General features: G+C 37.2%; 1 protein-coding gene across 5 annotated transcripts; it reads right to left on the bottom strand.

Annotated features, from left to right (window-relative positions):
• Positions 1–4,746: 4,746 nt before the first annotated feature.
• Positions 4,747–19,342, bottom strand: LOC103701668 (RNA-binding protein 25). 5 transcript variants are annotated; one of them, XR_005512957.1, is made up of 9 exons: positions 18,663–19,342; positions 17,125–17,381; positions 16,876–17,028; positions 7,597–8,023; positions 6,817–7,500; positions 6,157–6,734; positions 5,515–5,773; positions 5,164–5,437; positions 4,747–5,014 (listed from the first exon to the last, which is right to left on the bottom strand). XR_005512957.1 is itself a non-coding variant. In XM_039129176.1 (8 exons), exons 1-7 carry the CDS (start codon positions 19,213–19,215, stop codon positions 5,522–5,524), a joined length of 2,904 nt encoding a protein of 967 aa, XP_038985104.1. In that variant the 5' UTR covers positions 19,216–19,342; the 3' UTR covers positions 4,753–5,437; positions 5,515–5,521. The 5 variants fall into 5 exon arrangements, 4 of the variants coding, with proteins under 4 accessions (XP_038985104.1, XP_038985108.1, XP_008782042.1 ...); XM_039129176.1 differs by having other exon boundaries at positions 4,753–5,437; XM_039129180.1 differs by lacking the exon at positions 4,747–5,014 and adding an exon at positions 18,152–18,232 and having other exon boundaries at positions 5,189–5,773; positions 17,125–18,029; positions 18,663–19,014.
• Positions 19,343–21,165: the final 1,823 nt, after the last annotated feature.

The following is a 21,165-nucleotide window of genomic DNA, read 5'->3' as shown; positions in this document are numbered from 1 at the left end:
ACATCACCATTGTGCTTGTTTATGTTGATGATATCATTACTGGCAGTGATCCTTCTTCCATTGCTTTCATTAAATTTTTCTTCCGAGATCAATTTCGAATTAAAAATTTTGGCACACTTAAATACATTCTGGGCATTGAAGTTGCACACTTCAGTAAAAATAAGGCTGTAAATGGGTTGGGTTGACCCATGATCTAACCCGACCCGGCCCGATTAGACCCAAATTGGAGGACCCGTAGGGCCGGATCGGGTCCTAAAATTAGACCCGTTCTATTTTTGGGTCGGATCTAGATTTACTGAATTCAAAACCGACCTGACCTAAGTGATCCATATATAAAGTATTAAAGTATTACTATAAATAATAAATAAATTTGTTTTCAAAAATATGCTATTTAGCGCTAGTTCCAACACACGTAATGTAATAAATGTTATGGGTATGGGTAGAAAGAGAGACCATAGCCGGCCCTTCGAGAGACAGCTAGTGCGACATGTCAGTGTTTGCTCTCAAAGACATGAGAGATGGGCAGGTGACAGAATAGACGTGAGAGATAGGCAGGCGACACGCATATCATCCTCACACACCCCGATCTCGCCGCATTTGCTTGGTAGCGTGCACCCGCTCAGCCTCCCAATCTCGTCCGAGAAGAAGGCGATGGTCTCCTCCCACACCCGATAGTCCATCGAGTCATAGTAGGTGTACACCGCCATGTTTCCATCCACTGGACTCTAGCACAAGGATGTATCTCCGGTGGTGGATTTTCGGCTGACGAGCTTTGTCGGCCCACTGACATATAAGGACTAGCCAACCAAAAGGGTGTCGGTGGGGTGGTCGAAGCTCTGCCACAGGAACTGGCCCTCGGCGTTGTAGAGCATGATGTTGCCGCTAGGGAGGAGCTTGAGGTCGACGACGCCTTTATTGTCGATGCCGATGGACCAGACGATTCGGCATTCGACATTGGCAAGGATGAGGTTGCCGTCGGATAGGAGGGAGAACATGGCGTTCTCACTGATGGCGCGGCTGTGGTTAGCCTCCCAGACCCAACGGAAGGTGGACTCGGAGCGGGTGCTGTAGAGGGTGGTAGAAGGCGTTAGGGGTGGTGTTGTAGAGGGTGGTGTTGTAGAAGGCCATTTAGAAGGGGGAGGAGGCTATGGGGAGCATGCAGCTAGCGTCATATTCGGTTATGATCTGGCAGTCGTGGGATGAGCACTTTTGGTTATGGGTAGAGAGAGAGAAACCATATACAGGCCAAGCTTTGGAAAGGGTGGCAAGGAAAAGGACTGAGGATTGAGTGATGCATCGAACTCGAACAAGCGGACCCAAACTAGACCCACATTTTTTGGGTTGTGACCGAGTTATATATGGACCCGATCTAACCCGAATGACCCGTTGGTTTTGCTGTGGACCCGATCCGATTTTCTATTGGGTTGGGTTTGGGTCCAAAATTAGGACCCGAACAAAAAACCAGGTTGGGTCGGGGTCACTCAAGACCTGGTTCAACCCAACCCATTTGCACCCCTAAGTAAAGGTATTTTTCTCCCTCAATAGAAATATACCTTAGATATTCTTGAAGATACATCTGTTCTAGGTGCTAAACTAGCACACACTCCAATAGAGCAAAATTTAAAATTATCTCCTAATGTTGGACAACCTTTGCATAATCCTGGATCATACAAACGGCTGATAGGTCGTTTAATCTATCTCACAATCACTCATCTAGACATTATCTTTGTTGTCGATCTTCTTAGTTAGTTTATGCAGGCACCACACCAACCCCATATGGATGTTGCTCTTCGAGTCTTAAGATACCTTAAAAAATGCTCTAGCTTTAGTATCCTCGTGCCTGCTTCAAATAACTTTCATCTCACTGTTGATTGTGATACTGATTGGGCGACTTGTTCCACTACTCACCATTCTATCACAGGTTATTGCAGCTTTCTTGGTGATAGTGTATCTCATGGCACACAAAAAAAAGTATTGTCTTTCGCTCCACCATTGAAGTTAAGTATCAATCAATGGCCTTTAGTTTAGCTCAAAATTTTACCCTCTGATTTGGCTATTCACCACCCTCAACCTACTTCTCTCAATTGTGATAATCAAGCAACACTTCATATTGCTTGCAACCTTGTATTCCATGAGCAAACAAAATACATAGAAATAGAATCTTATGTCGTTCGGGAAAAACTATAAGCAGGCACAATCCAGCCCAAGTTTCTTCAAAGTGGCAACCAGTATGTCAATATTTTTATCAAGGCTTTAGACCGTGATTGATTTTTTTATCTACTACGCAAGGTGGGTGTTACGGATCTACACACACCAACTTGAGGGGGAGTATTATAGTTGTTAGAATAATACACAATCTCGCCTATTATATTATGTTTGATATTGGATATCACAGCTGCCACATATTGCATGCACAATCTTCGTATATCAGCCAGCTCAATCTCCAAAAATTATGAAATCTAATTGTCATATTCAAATTTAGTATTTATACCAAATCATAAGATTTTATTATTATATTATACTATATCTAGTCCCTAAGATTATACTATTTCTAGTCCCTGAGATTATACTATATCTAGTCCCTAAGATCTTTTCCATAATCATAAGATTTTATTGTTGTATTCTACTATATCTGGGGGCTCAACTTGTATATAAAGCACACCAGTGCCACGAGCAAAGCAAACAATTCAAATCTTATTTACAATACAAATTTCTTAGTTTGTAGAGGAGAAAAAGAGGATGAAGGTTGGAGTAGAGAATGGTCTATGGGATAGAGGTTGGAGCTAGGAAGACCTAGAATCATAAATGTTGGACACTTTGGTTTCAAGTCCAACCAAGGCCGGTGAGGAACTCAAAGGTTGGTTGCTATCAGTAGTGGGCTTCGATTCTAAATGGCACTCGAGACAGAATAAAGAAATAGAGAGATCGGAATCTCTAGGATCAATCTCTAATGAAAGATAAAAAGAAAAAGGATTGGGAAGGGGATTGAATTTAAGCCACATATAGAGACTTTTAGATTTAGAGATCAGGTTTGAAGGGCTAGAAGAGTTTTAGTTCAATTTTATTTCCTTTTTCGGTACTAAGCCAACCATGAGGTCCATGGTGACAAAAGCTAAGGTGAGGTCTACACTGTGGGTGAATGGACCAAATAGTGTAACAAGTTTGGCTCTAATGGCAAATTTGATGCATGCTAGCCGCACAAGTTTATATAATTGATGGAAGCAAATCACGCCAAGTCCTTAAAAGTCTTCGACCTCATACATTCAATCTCTCCAGAGAAAGCTCAAAACTTTTAACCCTGTTCTAGTCACCTCTCGCATGATTGTGGTCTCACACCACAGCATACAAGAAATCACTCCAAACAAGAAATTAAAGAACTTCAAAAACTTTATTAATTACTAATTGATGTTAAAAGAGTACAACTATGACCTATTTATAGGTTATAAGTTAACCTTACATGAATTCTAATAAAAGAAGAAAAGGTTTTAAAGTTTATTATAACAATAACTTTTTTTATAGGATATAGGTCAACCCATACACTAATTTTAAGGAAAAAAAACAACTCTAAAAAAAAAAAGTCTTTAAAAAGTTTTATTTATAGGTTTCCAGCTCAATTTAGATTCTTTCTCCTTCGACTTCCATGCTACATCAAACCAAAAACTCACATCATAAAAAGTAGAACAACATAATAATAGTAACCCCTCTTAGATGATTGGAAAGAAGATTAAATAATTTTTAACTATTGATTTTTGGCAATCCCAACACTTTTACTCAGTTAGGATTTTCACGATGAAAGTATACCTCAAGAATATTATTTGATCTACATAGCATGCAATGTGTTATTTGAGCATGAGCATGGACATACTTCTTTAAATTACATATTAGAATTATTAAAAAATGCCAAACTTTGTTTAAAAATACAGAGATATAACTAAAAATAATTAGTGTGACAAGAGGACTGCTCTCTAGTTTAACTATGGTCGTATGGGTTTTATTTTTATTTTTTCATTTTTTTGGGCCTAGCCAGTAGATACATGCGGATTGATAGCATGAATTATATTCATAGTTAATTGTATAGCCAGCTTTATGCTTGAATGGCGCACCTCAACTTGGTTTGAATAGATTTGCCTCTAGATACAGTTTGATTTGATTTGTGCTGTAACAATCATTACTCTTTTGGACCTGAAAGGCTTCAACACCAATTTGCACCTTATGATAACAAGTATCTAGCTAATTCACAGCTCTGGAAATCCCACAATCCACTCAAAAATTGGCCAATTAACCATCAATACAACTTCAGTACATGATACACGAAAGGTTGATTCTCAACGACCAAATAAATCTCATATTCAGGTCCACCATTCAGAACAGCTGAATTGTGAAAATAAAACTACCGATCCTTTTTTGCTTCTTCTGAATTGTTGCTCATATACCACAAACATAAAAAAGATATGAAATAGGGGGAGAACAACGGAATGACCTTATTTTGTTTGGCTTACAGGAAGTGGTGATGGCTTTCTAATCGAACTGATAAAATGGAGCAACAAGGATGAAAAATCATTTACAACTTTGATGTGCTGAATTGTGTTTTCTCATGATCCACCATGTATTTTTGCCTTAAGTAATGAATGAAATGGTTGAAATTAAAAACATCCATGCAATAACTGCTGGACTAGCAGATGCTCCACCTGCAATTACAAATAGGCATACATAGAATGCAATACCAGAGTTGATTAGTAAATCCTCTACATGTCCAAATAACACTATTTGATCATTTGAGCAAAATAATAAATTACAACAGAAACAATCTAGTTCTATTTAGAAGACAGATCAGAAGCATTATGATTCATCTCCTCCCAATATTACCTAGATACGGGCAGCTGTACAATCTGTAATGTTATCTGTGGGGCTGTGAATAAGGCTTCTCACTCCATATCACACAATAGATAATACACAATTTGGTCAATATGACCCTAAACAAACCTATTGGATTTGGACTTCAGTAGTTTGCCATCTGCATGACAAGCTTGAAATAAGTAAGGGCTGGATAACATACCATCAAGCTGTTTGATGGTCTACTGAGTACATAATATATTGGAAGATTTGAATGAAGCAAGCAAAGTAAAGCAAACCCTTCCATAGTACTTGTAGTTAATGGAATACCTATCAGTATCGCTGAGATCTGTCATCTCACAAGAAATTGCTCTTCTTATTCACAGAAACACTGCAAAAATTGAACTTTGAATGTACTACAAGGCCCTCCTTGATCATCTCCGAGGCGATAAGGAGAATCACAGGTCAAAGGAACTAGAGAACCAATGCAAACCCTTCATGAATCAGGCAAAAATGCTGGGATGCGATTGCTAGAGATTGATCAGTACCACATACACAAGCACTTGGTGAAAATGGCTGTTTACAGTTCCTGTTCTCTCCAATACTATAACAATAGGTTGACAAAGTAAGACCAATGCATGAAACAGATAAGGACTTAAAGACAAGAAAAGGAAATGTAACCTTGCAGTCAGGCCCTTGGTTTCACCTGTAGACCTGTCTCAACTTTCTTGATTTCAAAAATTAACATCCTCCACATCTTGAGGACAAACATTTCTGCCTCATCATCCAAGATGGATGAAAGCAGTTCTAGCAATTTTGAAGCCCGCATGTGATCTTTGGTACAGGATACAATGTAGTCCACCAATGTTGCTTCCTCCTCTCCAAGAAATTCAGTTATTTTCTTGGAAATCCACGGTCTCATTCTCTCATGCAACTCGTGCTGTTAAAAATAGTGCATTATACAACATGATAAACATAAATGGATAAAAAATAAGTAAATAAACAATAAGCAGCTGAACCAAAATGTATAAATTGTATGGTAGGAATTTTCAGCTTAGACATTTGCTGTATTATTTTTCATGAAGTTACCATTCTGCACCTCTAAGTTTTCAAAGAAAATAGTAGATGGAACCTATGAAATACCAACAATAGCAAACTAGACAAATAATTAGCATTGTTTATTTATAATCACGCAAGAAAGTACCTCAAGCATGTAAAATAGCCAATAAGATGCACTATCTGTTCTAATTTCATATATGTAGCAGATGCTAATAAAAGGAAAAAAAAGACAATCACAGCTAAAAAAGGGAAAAATTTCCTCACCTTGTCATATATATCCCAATTAATTTCATAAATAAAGAGCTCTTCTTTAGTCTTTGGGATCATGTCGATCAATTGTTTTGCATCCAAAAGCTTCCTGTTTTCTGTTTTCAACTTATCGTCTCGATCCCTTTCCTGATCATGCATCTTCTTGCTCTCATCCTTGCCACGGGTACTCTCCTCGTCATTTCTATCTCGCTCTCTCTGACTCAATCTGTCACTAGATCTTCTACTTCTTTCCTTTTCCATTTCAGCTTTCTCTTCTTTAGGGTTAGTGGTAGAGATGCGCTTGGCAAATTCAGCAGCTGCTGCCAGATTTGCTGGTGCCCCAGAAGCATTATTCTGGACAGCCTGCAGTTCCTCAGTAGAATAATCAATAGGCACAAGTGGTCTCATCTTTTTCTCATCCACATCTTCATCATCCTCTTCATGAAAAACAGAAGGTACAGTTGTTCGTTTTCCTGAACCTATAAGACCAAAACCTAGCTTCCTAGTTGGAGCATTGTTATTCTGCTTCACGTCTGTTGTTGCAGCCCCCATGGTATGTTCATCACTACTGCCATTTCTGCAGATTCCATCACCTGTAATAATGAAAATCCATATGATATAAGAAAAAAAGCCAATGCAGAGCAATCTGTCATAATAAATGCCCAGAAAACTTACCAGGGGTATCACCATTACCAGAAACACCTTCATAAGCCTGCTCTGGAGCAATTTGTGTACCTTCAACAGTTTTTCCTTCTTCTTGCATTACAGGTTTTTCACTCTCAATAATCATATTGCTAGGAGGCTTCGAGTCATTTTTAGATGGCTGCTCTTCAATTGCCCTCCTCTTTGCTTCAGCAATTTCTTCCTCTTCTTTTAATCTATCAGTCAAGTCCTCATCCTTCTCCCTCTGTCTCTTTCTCCTCTTCTCCTCAAGGGCACTACTCCTACGCCTTCTTTTCCTTGAATCATCATCATCGCTGTCATCTTCCTGCTTCAGGATCTCTCTGCGGCGTTCCCGTTCTTTTTCCTTCTCCCTTTCCTTCTCATACTGCCGCTGGTACTCTTTCTCTCTTTCTCTACCTTCCCACTCCTTAAGACGTTCTTTATACAATCGCTCAGCCTCTCTCAATTTCAACTCTCTCTCCCTCTCCCTCCTAACTCTCTCGCGCTCTCGTTCACGCTCATATCTCTCCAGTTCCCTTTCCTTCTCCCGTTTCAAATCACGCTCCCTGTCTCGATCTTTGCTCTTACTGTCATGCTTCCTGCTCTTATCAGGTGAGCCAGCCTCAGGCTTTTCATGATCAGTTGCTGGCTTATTTTCACTTGTTGTCTCATCATCATTCTTATCTTCAGCAGCATCTGCAACAATAGAATAAAATGTCATAAAACGACAGAAATGCAAATAAAATAGCATGCCAAATTATTTTTTAAAAAATATAATGGAAATTGACTTGCCGCTTTTCATAATATCCACATCTGAATCCCCATCTCTTGATTTTGAAGGAACTTCAGAGTTTGATTTAGCAGAACCATCAGCAGGGGTCTGTGCTGGTGGTGGTGGGGGAGGCAGAGGTTTAGTTTTTAATCTTTCCTCTATCATATTTGTCAGTTTCTCCAGGGCATCTCTATCAGCCTCACGATCTTCATCCGTAACGATACCAAATTTTTCGGTGTTCTCTTGATTTGATTTGCCCATGGAATCTTCTGAATCCTTTTCCTTTTCTTCTACAACTGACTTTGGAGGCTCTTGCTTTTCAACACCTGCTGCACTTTCACTGTCTTTATCAGCAGCTCCAGCTTCAGTTTCTTTGAGCTTTTCTCTTTCAGTTTTCTTTTCAACATAAAGCTCAAGATATTTGCTGGTTGCTTCCGTAACTTTTAGCTGAAAGTGCATCAAATTTTATTCCTTGATCAAACCATGATAAATGGCAAACAGTATGAGATGGATAACAAATATAAAGAACAAGTCTAATTCATCAATTTGAGGAGGATATGATGCACAAAAATTGCAAATTAAATGTGAAGTAGCAAGTCCAAATGTAACAAAGTTATCAATTTCAAGCCTTATATTTCGATCAAGTATGAGAAGTACTGCACTAAATGGCCAACAATGCTTTTCTATGAGAAATTAAGCAATGTTCAACCACCCAATCACTTGTCCTTCACTGCGTATGAATTGGGTCCAACTCTTGGATGAATTACTTGTCAATCACCCAAATGTAGAAAATGTGTATATAACTTTTGTTAATGCATCAAAATGAAATTTTAATCAAAGATTTGCTCATCAAGTTACTAATCAAAGTAGCTGTTTCCAAATCATGAACTATTGCAACCTGTTTTGGAGATAAAACAATGAGCTCAAAGTTCTTGTAGCAATGAGAAGATTATTTAACACTATAAGATCAAAGACTAGCACAATTGGAGGAAAACAACAAAAGAGAATCCAACATGAATGTGCATGCACATATGCAAGTGTTTAATTTCAGTTATCAGATAATACCATGACTATTGCATTCCCAATACTACTATAAAAGGTCTCAATAACATTATTAATGTGTTACTGCTTAATTTTGTATCTTTCAATTATTCATACACCCTGGTATCAGAAAATAATAGTGCTGATAATGCAGCACCAGCCACAAAAGTTAGTGACTCAGCACTGAGAACAGTCTACATTAAACTTAGAACTTGAATACAAAGAAGCACCATACAAATTACCACAAAACATACAGACCACCACCATCAAGACAAAGCGCACTCTAGGTTTAAATTATCTGAAATGATTGGATACAGCATGTCTAGTATGTGTATACATACGAGTGCATAGTACCTTCCTATAATTCAAGTTATACAGCATACAAGATACCATTTTACCAGTGAAGGTAATACTTCAATTTTACAAAAGGTACCAAAAGCTATGCATAACTTCAACATCGCTTTCTGCATGTTTTCTGTGTGCATATAATGATAAAATGGTGCTCATATTTAATTTCTATGCTCTACCCAAGATATCCAGTAATGCTCCTTAAGGTTGTGTGTGGTTGCAGAATAGGTTAAACCAGAGCAGATGGATGAACCACTTTATCCTGGAATAATCTCACCATGCAAGATGGAGTAGTATTCTAGGTTAAGTGGAAAAGGTAGTTTGAAACGCCCACTTTGTCCTCAGATAGATAGCATGTGTTTCTAGCATTTGGCTGCTTAAAGTGAAATGAGCAGAGAAAAAGGGTCCTTGATCCACTTAACCCCAAACAAAACACAGCCTAAAAGTAGCCTTCACAAGGTCTATCTAATGTCATTAAGCAAACAACGATCAAGATCCACACTATCATGTACCAAAACATAAGTTAACCTCAATCTTAATTCATTGAAAGGATTCCTATAGGCATTTCAAATAGATATTCACATGTTAAACATATAAAAGCGGTAAATCAAAAGCCTAAACATTTTGAATCAACTAAAAAATATTATCAAGACAATCCCATCATTGTTTGGACCATAAGGGAATAAAAGCATATATAGATTGACATAGAACAGCCTAAGGGTGAGGAACTAAGATTTGCCGTACTGGTCGGTACTGATGCATACCGGCCGTACCATATTATAGCGGTACCGAATCAGTACGCAGTATGAGGGGCATACCGACATTCGGTATGCCAATCCAGGTACCATACAGGGCGTTTTGACACTATACTAGGATGGTACAAGTACAGGTCCAGTACCGAGACAGCGAACCTTGTGAGAAAGAATATAAGGTTGAAGGGGCTCTAGGAAACTATTGGTTAGCTGGATTTTCTAAGTTCAGATCTAAGATTTTGGGCTAAGATCAAATAAAAAGGAAAGAAAAAAGGAGAAGCGTAGAAAACTAGTAAATTAGATAGGAAAAAAAAAAGCCGAAGGGATGAAATGTAGACTCACTCTAGGGTGGTCTCACACTACCACTAAGCCTCACGCTTAAGAGAAGATATGGATACCAGGACTCTCTGGAGAGCCTCACCCAACCTCACTCACATGAGAAAGTCAAAGAGAGAAGATTCCTTTCATTATTCCATTTTATAGCTTAGGGAATGACCACTGCTTATAGATCACCTGAAAGTGGCTTGTGGCCAAAATAACCCCCACCCCCAACACCCTCAACCCCTTAAACACCCCCCACAATAAATAAATAAATAAATCAAATTACAAGTCAGCCTTACCTCATGCCCAAATAACTTCTTGACCAAGTAAGATGACATGTTAATTAGTAAACATGAAATGATGGCCAACTACGTTGATAAAAATAGAAAATTTCACAGATCAAACAAGTTGCTCAAATAATAAAAAAAAAGTTAACACTAATTAGACTCGAAAGGCTCAATTAAATTACCACAATAAATTCAACTAAAGCAATAGATTGGCACTTGAAGATATTGAATCATGTCATTCAAAACCCTGACTTTGACAACTTCATCATAGAATGATGCAGGACTGCAAGAACAATTAACCATCCCATTTTGAAGCATCCAATGGACCAAGAGTAAGTTCAAGAAGACATAGTAAAGAAACTTTATTATATAGTTAGTAGTTGATCTTTAAGATAATACTTTGATGTGACTTAGATTATCTACATGGCTCCTACAAAATTAAATCTTCTTTGGACCTATATTAAGACAATGGCAACTTGTTAACAATTAAGTTGTTAGTGCTTGTAGACGGAACTTGTGCTATATCATCGCTAAATAAGTAGAAATATGAAATATGAACTTATCATTTTATATGATAACTTGCTTATGTTGATGTTTATTCAATCATGCAGTGAATTCCACTCAATATCTCCTTTCTTCTCATGATATGGTAAAATCATCTACTCCTAATTCAAGACATAGAACTTTCGCACCCCCTTAGACCTTCAAAACCCCCATGATTGGAAGACTTAAAGATGTTTATGAATCTATTGATCCTAGCCCTTAAGACTTTGATAAGCGGGCTAAGACTTGAAGTTCTACAATTTAAAAGAAAATGGAAATTAAAGCTCTTATTGATAAGATTTGATACACTGAACCTTCTCATGAACGTGATAATGGAAAAAGGCCTCATGTTATGTGACATGGCTAATGCTGTTTCTTGTAGGATTACATTACATGGGGGTTATCGAAAGCCAAAAGATCAAATTGATACATATATAAACCAAGCAAGCTCAAAAAAAAAAAAAGGTCCGCACTAAAGCATCAAATGCAAGAGCTATCAACCAGCCCACTTTAAAGTAGCCCATAGGCCTAACCCAAGTTGAGGAAGTCAAGCACTACCTATTAATTATTTAAAAATCGGTAGCTACGTTATTAATACTTTGTCTGCTCATTTAGACCATCTAAATCGGTTTTAGGGAATCAACGTTGTTAAAAGCAGATGCCCAGTGGGATAATTTGGCTAGGCTGCCTAGGCCAAGCCTGCTTGAACCCTACTTTTAAGGGTTTGTTCTCCCATTTTCTTTCCTTAGTTAAGCTCCATGGGACACGTGGGAGGGTAGTGAAGCTACCGCCAACATGGTAATAGATAGTGGGTTGATCAACAGTTAGCCAACAGTGATGAGTAGCAGTGGCAGCCATAGTGACCGGCACACCTCTTCTGAATCCAGTCATTCTTCCACTTTTTCCCTTAAATTTTCCCTTTTAGTATGCTTGCTAGCCTCTAGTCTAGTTCTCTCGTCCTCCTTCCGCTTCTTGCTAAGTGTTGGCTATCTGTCTATTTTCTGCAGCTTGCTAGATAACCTGCGAGCTACAAGAGCGAGCCTCATAGCTTAGCTGCTGCTGGTACAACATAAGCAAAGGCTTCTAAGTCAGTTGGCTCGGCATCGCCATCATCCATCGGCATCACAATCGGAATATTTTGAATCGGAAGCGACCTCTGTTACTACTATTCTTTTTTATTTTGATATCTGGACTTTTTAAGTGTGAAAATTAAGCCCGTGATTCATATATATGGTGAAAAAAGAAGCATATAAAATGTATGCATATGCTCCTTTCTTCATGAATATTAAAATTATATGAAATAGAAGCTTGGATAGCCTTCCTCCCTGGGCAGCTGCCTAAACACATAGGTGCCTACCTAGGCCATAAAAGGTGTCCACCTCCGAGCCTCAGGCAATTTGACAATTTTGTAGGGAGATGCTCTTAATAATTACATGTAGATGCATAAGTTCGAATTTGTGCCATTCAATACCAATTTAACAGAATAGGATCTGGGCATGATGAACGGTTTGAGAACTTGATTTATATTCTAAGTTTATTTCAAACCAGTTGATGGATTCTACTAATTATCTCCTTTCTTCTTCTTCTCCAATATAGGCTTCACTATCTTCCTCTAGCAAGTTGAGCTTATGAAGAGGAGGCATATAATATATAAAACACATATTGAAAAAAAAATCAATTAACCTTTTTACTGAAAATTATAAATGATTATTAAGTTATTATCTTATAACAAAGACCAAATCCTACAATATATGATAGGGGGCAGAGATCATCCAATTACTCACTAATCAAATTTTTGAAAAAAAAATAGTATTTTCTCATTGCCGGATATGATTCTACACAGACCGCTACAATTCAATTCAGCTTATATTTTTACACACTAAACACAAAAATAAAGAATAAATTATAGAAAATTACATATATTATAAGTTTCAAAATTGCTTATATTTTTTATGCAACAAATGCAAAAAAAAATTAATGAGAAATTACATATATATATATATATGGATCATTTGTCAAAATGCTAATAAAAATGTTTTCTACTTATAAGTATTAAGTTGGAGAAAACTTTTGATAAAAGATGATGATTAACCATATAAATTTTCAATAACACAGAATTTTGTTTCTAGGCCACATGTATCTCTTTTAAAACATTAATACAACATTAGGATAGACCTCCTAGCTCAATGAATATTCTCCATCACAAGTTTACTCCATATCAAAAAAAATACTCATTTTTCTTCTCTACTTATATGAAGTACTTGCCTACCATATCAGGCACAATTAGGCAATAACTTCACAAACACCTTTCAGGTGTACTGCAAATGCCCCATTTTGTATGGCACCTCTTGTAGACATCAAGGCATTCCTTTAAGTGCCTCACGATGCAAGGCAACTCCAAATTGCATGCCTTATTTGAATTTTGATAAGCATCTGGGTACAGCTACAATAAATGTCAGATGCTTATTTAAAGTATGCCATTTCTAAAGTTGTGTAAGGCTCCATATATTTGCCCATTATGCCAAGAAACTTCCCAAAGTGGGGAGGGTTACTTTTTTTTTGTTCCATGAATGACGACTCATTAATGATGCGCATGATGAATAGTTAATTTAGACTTTGTGATGTTTATTAGATGGAATATAATCTATGGTCTATGGGTTTGAATGATGAATAATTGAATTGCAGAGATTTGATGCTACTGTATAGAGTAATGAATAAATTGAGTTGCTGGGTTTTGATGCCATCCTATAGAGTATGGACAATGTACTATGATAATCTACTAACTTTATGAATTTCATGTATGTAAAAAAAATATACATGTGCATATATGGTTGTGTCCCAACTGTAACTTATACTGTATTTTCACGATTCTCTGTGCCAGCATATCCATATCATCTTGTACCCATATGTCATATCTATGTCCATGCTTCATAGACCTAAAAACAAATTCATTACATCGGGCATGACTCAGATGAAAATCAAAAAAATACATCTGCATATAATATGATGACCAGAATTTTTTAAATCTTAGTTCAATAAAATCCATAGTTTTTATTTGTGGTATTGAAATCATATTTGTGTAACTAAGTTGTAGCTACTTATAATATGTCGCAGTCATTTCCTATTATTGTCTTAAAATAATATTTGAAGGTGTATTTATTGATGTTTTTTAGAGAACCATATCAGTCCATCATCATTGAATAATGTGGACTGGGTTACTTCTCAACCAAAAATCCAGGAAAACTCATTAAAACTTCTAGCCCAAATGGTTCACCATTCAAGCTCCTCTGCGTGGTACTCCAAACTTGCATCATGTTCATACATGCCAAATTAAAAAGGTTAAGGCCCCTCATCACAAGCTTTACTTCATCCGCCAAACCATCAAATGTACCTCCCTTTTCTATCCTTGAACCCTTTAGCCATTGTTGTCAAACACCGAGAAGTGGTTGTTGATTCAATACATGAAAAAATGGTTGAAGAGAAGTTTCTATCTTAAATTGTATTGAATAATAGAACTTTGGTATAATTGCTGGTTTGTTATGAAAGTATATGAATCAACTGTACTAAAAAAAGGGCATCCCGGTGCGCGAAGCTCCTACAATTGTGGTGTCCGAGGAGAGTTAGATGTATGGAGCCTTGTCTCAAAGCCATGACACCTACGTCACAATCGAGCAACCTGACCGTTGTGCCAAGGCCAACCCTCTATATGAACCAACCATACTCCAACTTATTAGTTTTGACTAAAAACCTGCAACAGGTCTTTTATACTACTCCACAACTAAAGTAGAGGAAGCATCATTAATTCTCAACTAGATTAGTATTTAGATAGGAGCACTTATGATGAGGCATTACTTGAACCGAATATCCAACATGATTTGAAAATGTACTCATCAAGAAATCAAGAAATACGTCCATGACTCCTATCATGATTTCCTATCAAGAAATCATGATAGCTATCATGGATGTAATGGAAGAAACTATCACTAGAAGTGATGTATGGCAACTTTTAGGAAGTCATGGCTAAATAACTCGATAAGTTCTTTGCTTCTAAGTAAGATATCAAGTTGCTTTTTATGGATTTCATTTAAATAGTTTAAGTTTTTTATACTTTTGGTTGGACTATTTTCCAAAGTGGATCAATTGTAAAAACACCATGGTTCTAGAACTTTGTTGCTCAAAAAATAAAACATGATTCTAGAACTCTACAATCTGGAGAAAATAGATTGAGTCCTTGGATAAACATGTGGCTAATCCATGTGCAAACACAATCAGTCATTTAAACAGGTATATACCAAAATTGAAATATATGGAGCATAAAAAAGCTCAATGATCTAATCTTCATTGACTGAGACTTGCATCTAAAGGAGAGATAGACCTCAATCTTATAATCATATCAATCATTATATACAACTTGGTTCATTTACTAGACTACTAACTATATGATTTATTGTACAATCTAAAACTAAATAAAATAGGGGCAAGCTAAAGATGATCAGATTAAAGTGCTTGATGATAATGGTACAGGGGAAGAAAAAGAAAAAAAACTCCATGATACTTGATATGGCTGTGATGGAGCACATTATCTTAGGAGAGTTTGAATTGCCAAGGACACCATCCCAATGTCACAAGAGGATAGAAATTGAAAAAGTTAATCGTAATAAACTATGGTTCTTTAAACCATTGTTTAAACTAAAGTTGAAAAATTCATGATATCCTAGCAAATGAATCTATTAATTTATGAATGATCCATGGGATGTGATGATAAATCTTTTTTCTTTATTTATGGTTTCTGAAAATAATATTTTGATGAATTCTACATTTGTAGACAATTGTAACCATCTTTTTTTCTCTTCCATAGGCTTCAAAAAGTTTGAATTTTTGAATTTGTGCAATCAGCTTTAAGGAATTAAATATACTTTAACATAAGCATTCAAACTTTGTCATTCTTCGTCCTTCCTTCTCCCTTTTCCTGATTCTGAAATTTATAGGCATGACTTCAATCTGGCTGTTTGTGTCAAACAGTGTTCGAGAAAGTAGTCCATGAGTATCAGAGCTTCTAAGTTTTGCATAAATACACATTAAATAAAAAAATTAAACAAACAAACAAAAACTAGCATATAAGTTTGGAAATATGAACGTGATAAAACTTGTCTTCTCTATGAGTATGAGAATCCAGGATATGCCCCATGTTAGAACACAATCAAGCGGTTAAATGAAATGGATTCGATTTATTATGACAAAATGCATGATCAATTATAAGATATTACAACAGGAAACAATCATTTGAAAGAAACAAATAAACAATAATATGAGCCAAACCTAAATAAACAAGAATATGCAAATTTACAACTAAAGCATTTCAAATAATATATCATAACTTGTAATTAAATTGCATTAGTAAGGAGTTAGGTCATACAAATCCAATAAGCATGTTCAAGGAAAACAGTTTTTTTGTCTTTATAAAGCTAAAATTGAAATCTAGAAAAGTAGCCAAAAAAAAAAAAGAATAACTGTATTTGCATTACCAACAAAAAAATAGACTCCTAAAAGACTCATCATACCTCCTCACCATTTATGTTGACTGTTATGAGAAAATCCATGTTTGAAAAATGACAAGGGCAATCGTACTAAATCAACTGAACAAACTAAATAACTAAAAACAAAAAATCAGGCATTTGGTTCATTTTGGCCCAAATATAGTGACAAGGATCAACATTTTGTGGTCAAATTGCTTCTGGGTATAGAGAGAGGGAGGCAGAAAATTAGTTGACATGCCATCAAAATTAGATTAAATGTACCAAGAATAGAACTGTGCAAGTATACAGCATATAGAGAAACGAACAAATGAAATGAATTCCTAGTGACAATTTTTTTCCTCTAGGTATCAAATGAGCTTTTCTTGAAAATGGTTTTTCATACACGTCATCAGCAGTGAATAATTGAAAAAACAATTTCCCATGATATCCACAAGGTAGTATCTAAAAATATGATAGAAGGGAAAAAATACCATCAACTCCTGTCCATCAATGTTCAGTTTACTCAGCAAGCGCAATGCTCGAAGAACCCCTTCAGCAGACTCAAATTCACAAAACCCAAAGCCCTTAGGAGTTCCATCAGAGGGATCTTGAGCACGTTTCAAATTCTTCACTGGCCCGCAAAGCTTGAAAAAAAAAGACAAAAATGACAGATCAAATAAGTTCAAACTTATACTACGCATTTATTTCTACAACATATAGTAGTAAGACAATAAACTCACCCGAAGAACGGACAGCAGAAACTCATTGTCTACTGTAGGCGCAATCTTGCCAATATAAACTGTCGTTTGTGGCTTTTCTGTTGGTGGTACGATGGGGACGACTGGCCTAACCATGGGGGTAACAATAGGAGGAACACCACGAATCCCTGGAACAGGAGGTCGTGGAAGTTGAGGTATCACACCAACTGGTGGAATGGGGCGGGGAGGAAAGCCGGGACGAATCATAGCTGGGTATGGCCCAGGATAACGGAGCACCCCTGCAGAAACACAAAAAACATCTATGCAAACTTGTCAGACAGAATCCATAGGCTTACCAAACAGTAAGTAAAAACATTCATAGCAGATTTGTTACTTTTCCAAGGAAAAATGGAAGTATAGAGAAGAATGATTAAAACACTGTTACCAACAACATAAGCATAAAAGAGATGCGCAGCACAGGTATGGCAACTATCGCCAGCTGAAAAGACAACCTGAGGGGACATGCACAAAAATAGCATCTGTTTCATAAAACTAGAGATATGTAAATTTGGGCTTACCTTGTCTACATTCTTGAACACAATCTTCAGGACTTATCCCAGGTACTAAAGAGTGAATTTGAGCATTGGTGAGATTTGTCAAGGTCACATCATGGCAATACATTATTCAATTGTGACAGCACTAGAAAGGTATCACTGTTTCTAAGCTTCTTATAAAATGAAAGTAGCACAAAATTACAAACAGGAAGAATGATAGGGAAAGGAAGATAAAGAGTTGTATATAATATGTAATCAAAGAAGACTATTGTACCTCAGAACATTAGTGCAACGAGCAGTCAGATGCTAACATGATCCACTCTTGAAAAAATTATGCATCCATGAAAGCCGTGACGAAAAAGGTGTCCTTTGGACTCATTAACTGGTAGCATACTATATTAGTAAAAGTAGCAATCTACCAGAGTCAGTTTTTCTTTCCACATGCATAACCTAACCAGTAGTTCACAAGACAAAGGTGCTATAAATTCAATGAAACCAGCAGAATTAAAGCATACCAAACATATAGTGGAAGTGATCTTTTAAGAACTGCAAGAGGAAGCCTGCCGATCTTTCTCACCATGAACCATGGGACGATGCTGTAGGAGAAAATATCCAGTCATCGATATCAAAAGCATCCCTTAATCTAACCAACCAATAGGTTTTCTTCTTTTCCCCATGTTCCTCCATACCCCATCACCCATTCCAACTAAATCCAATAACCCATTCGCTATAGCACAATCCCCAATTAACACCCAAAGGATATACTTATAGAATCCTACAGTAGCGATCCCTCTATACCACCAATGCAATGTTCTCTTGCTTATACGAATAAACAAATATGCCACAATAAGCCCAAGAGACTGAACTATAAAAGATGAAAGGTAGCTATAATCATAAGTTGTAAATACTAAAGCTAAAGCACATATAATAAGCTGGCGTCTACTTTAAAAGAGAACCGACAAAGATGCTTAATTAAAGAGAATCCTCACGCCAGAACATCGGCACAATAAATTCAAGAAAACCCACCAGGTGGAGGAATCGCTGCCGGAGCCTGTGGAGAAGGCGCAGGAACTCCCATGTATCCATTGTGAAGCTGCCCATAGGGCATCGGAGCAGAATGGGGGGGCTGGACCGGGTACGCGCCGCCAGGCTGCATGGGCGAAACGGAGACCGTCACAGCTCCGGCGCCGCTCGCCGCCCCGGGAAGCACGATCGAGACCGGCCCCGAGACCCCCGGAGGCTGGATGCCGGGGTTTTGGGCCATGGGGCCCTGGTAGCTGGGATTCGGGATGGAGTACGGGGGGGCCGGGGGGGCGCCCAGGGGCCGGAACGACGGGGCTAAGACCGGAACGGACGGAGGCGGCGGTGTCACGACAGCGGGGTTCCGATTGAGGTTGGGGTTATGACTAGGGTTCGGAGGTGGATTGGGGTTAGGGTTTTCGGCGGTGGCGGCTGCCGCGGTGGTGGAGGGATGTGGGAGGGAGGAAGGATCTTGGGGAGCAGATTGGGGGTTTTCGGGCTCGTATTTGTCGGATCTTGATTCTAGGTTTTCGGGGGAGGAAGGGGGGACGACCGCCATGACAGCAGCTTGACAGAGAGGACGAGAGGGGAGCAGAGAGAGTAGGTTCGGTCAGCTTCGGGCAATCCTAAGTTATTTGTGGTGTTTTATTTCTTTCGAGCCCTAGCGAATGATCGTATCAGGTTGATGAGATCGAGCGCGAGGCGGAAGAATTTGATGAAAACTCGGGGTCCGATTTGGCTTAAATACAACGCAACGAGTACCTGAACCGTAACTCGATGCGGGCACCAAACGGGAAGCAAAATTGCGGTTGATGCGATTAAAAATATTTTCTATAACTTGTAAAACAAAAATAATAATAATAATGTATAAAAAGTGCTTCAACGGAGAATAAAAGCTAGAAAAATATAGATGCCTTTTTACTTTTACAAAATTTGAGTTTTTCATAAAAGCTTATGGTTTCGGATGATGCATTTATCATCTCCGTAAAAGCTGATTCTTTGGTATATTATATTTAAAAAAAATATATATTTAGTGAACATTAAAAAATGATATAAAAATACACCTTCCAATATAATTTACATTTGGTTGAACATCTATTTTTTTAGAACATATATATATATATATATATATAATATTTTAATATTTTTAATAAATTGATTACAATAAGAAAAAATATAAGCTACTAAGATTAAGAGTATTTTTGGAAAAAAAAGAAAGATTTTATCTTGATTTCCAGCCTATGTGTCCCATATGGATTCCTATTTTTCATAGAAGGTAGAAAACTTATGCCTATTAAAAAGCTACATTTCCATTCTTATTTAAAACTACTTTTCCATTTATCATTTAAAACCTTCAACCAAGCCTAAGCCATTTTGTCATCTTTTCCGTTAACTACGTTTTCTCCCCTTCTTTTCCCACAAACCAAACAAGTCCTATGAGCGGTGTCGATGGTTTAAATGAATTTTCAATGACAAAACGACTTTGAAGTTGAAATTTGAATCTATATTTTAAAATTTGAGTTAAATCGTACGTAACACGCAGCCTAACTAATAATAAAGAACAAGACCTAATCCACTGATAGCTCAAAAGTAAGAGTTGGTGTAAGAGATGGAAAAAAAAGATAGAGCCTTGTTCGACTTAAAATAGAAGACCAAAAAAAAAAAAAGATCAGACTTGAAGTAGGAGATAGAAAACAAAGGATAGAGCCCTATTCAACTTGGAGTAAGAGATGTACTGCTCCTCCAACCTAATTCTCTACGATGGCTAGAAAATCTAGCCTCCAGCAACTATTTAAAGACCCCAAACCCTCTTTCACCCCAATGCCGACAAATTTTGCCAATCACCACTGCTAAACTGCCACTAGATTCTTTCTCCTCCTCTTTTTGACCTCCAACGGTCTTGACTTACGATGCTTACCGGAGATTTTAGTTGAGCACTCATCAATCTTAAGTTCTAAGAGAGATTTTCGACTATGTATCGATATTCTGCCAATGAAGGTTATATACTAGTATATCGATACCTTGCCAATTAAGGTTATACACATGCATATCGACACCCTATCAGTCGGAGTTATGCGATGGTACATCAATACCCCACCAGTAAAGGTTATGTGCTAGTACATCGATATCCTTTCAGTGAGGGTTATACATTGGCACATTACTAGTAGAAGTTATACATTGGCACATTGCCAGTGATGGTTATACGTTGGCATATCGGTATCCTACCATGGAATTTATATATTGGCAATTTCATTATTACTACCTTATATTCTTGCCCAGCAACAGAGGATAAATGTGGTCATAATTCATGGCTGCCGAGATAAATTTTATGATTCGAAAGAATTTAGATTGATGAAGAAAATTTAATTTTGAGAAAGATTAAATTTCATATACGTAAAGTTTTGATAATACTGCATATCTGGATTTGGTTTTGAATTGGTGAATTTCTTATGTTTATTTTGGTAAATAATTATTTAATTTATTGCTCGATCAATTTTGTTAAAAAGTT

Source organism: Phoenix dactylifera, chromosome 1 (genome assembly GCF_009389715.1).
Source record: "Phoenix dactylifera cultivar Barhee BC4 chromosome 1, palm_55x_up_171113_PBpolish2nd_filt_p, whole genome shotgun sequence".
Taxonomy (NCBI): domain Eukaryota; kingdom Viridiplantae; phylum Streptophyta; class Magnoliopsida; order Arecales; family Arecaceae; genus Phoenix; species Phoenix dactylifera.
Note: the sequence above shows the minus strand (reverse complement) of the source record. Positions and strands in the feature narration are given on the sequence as shown.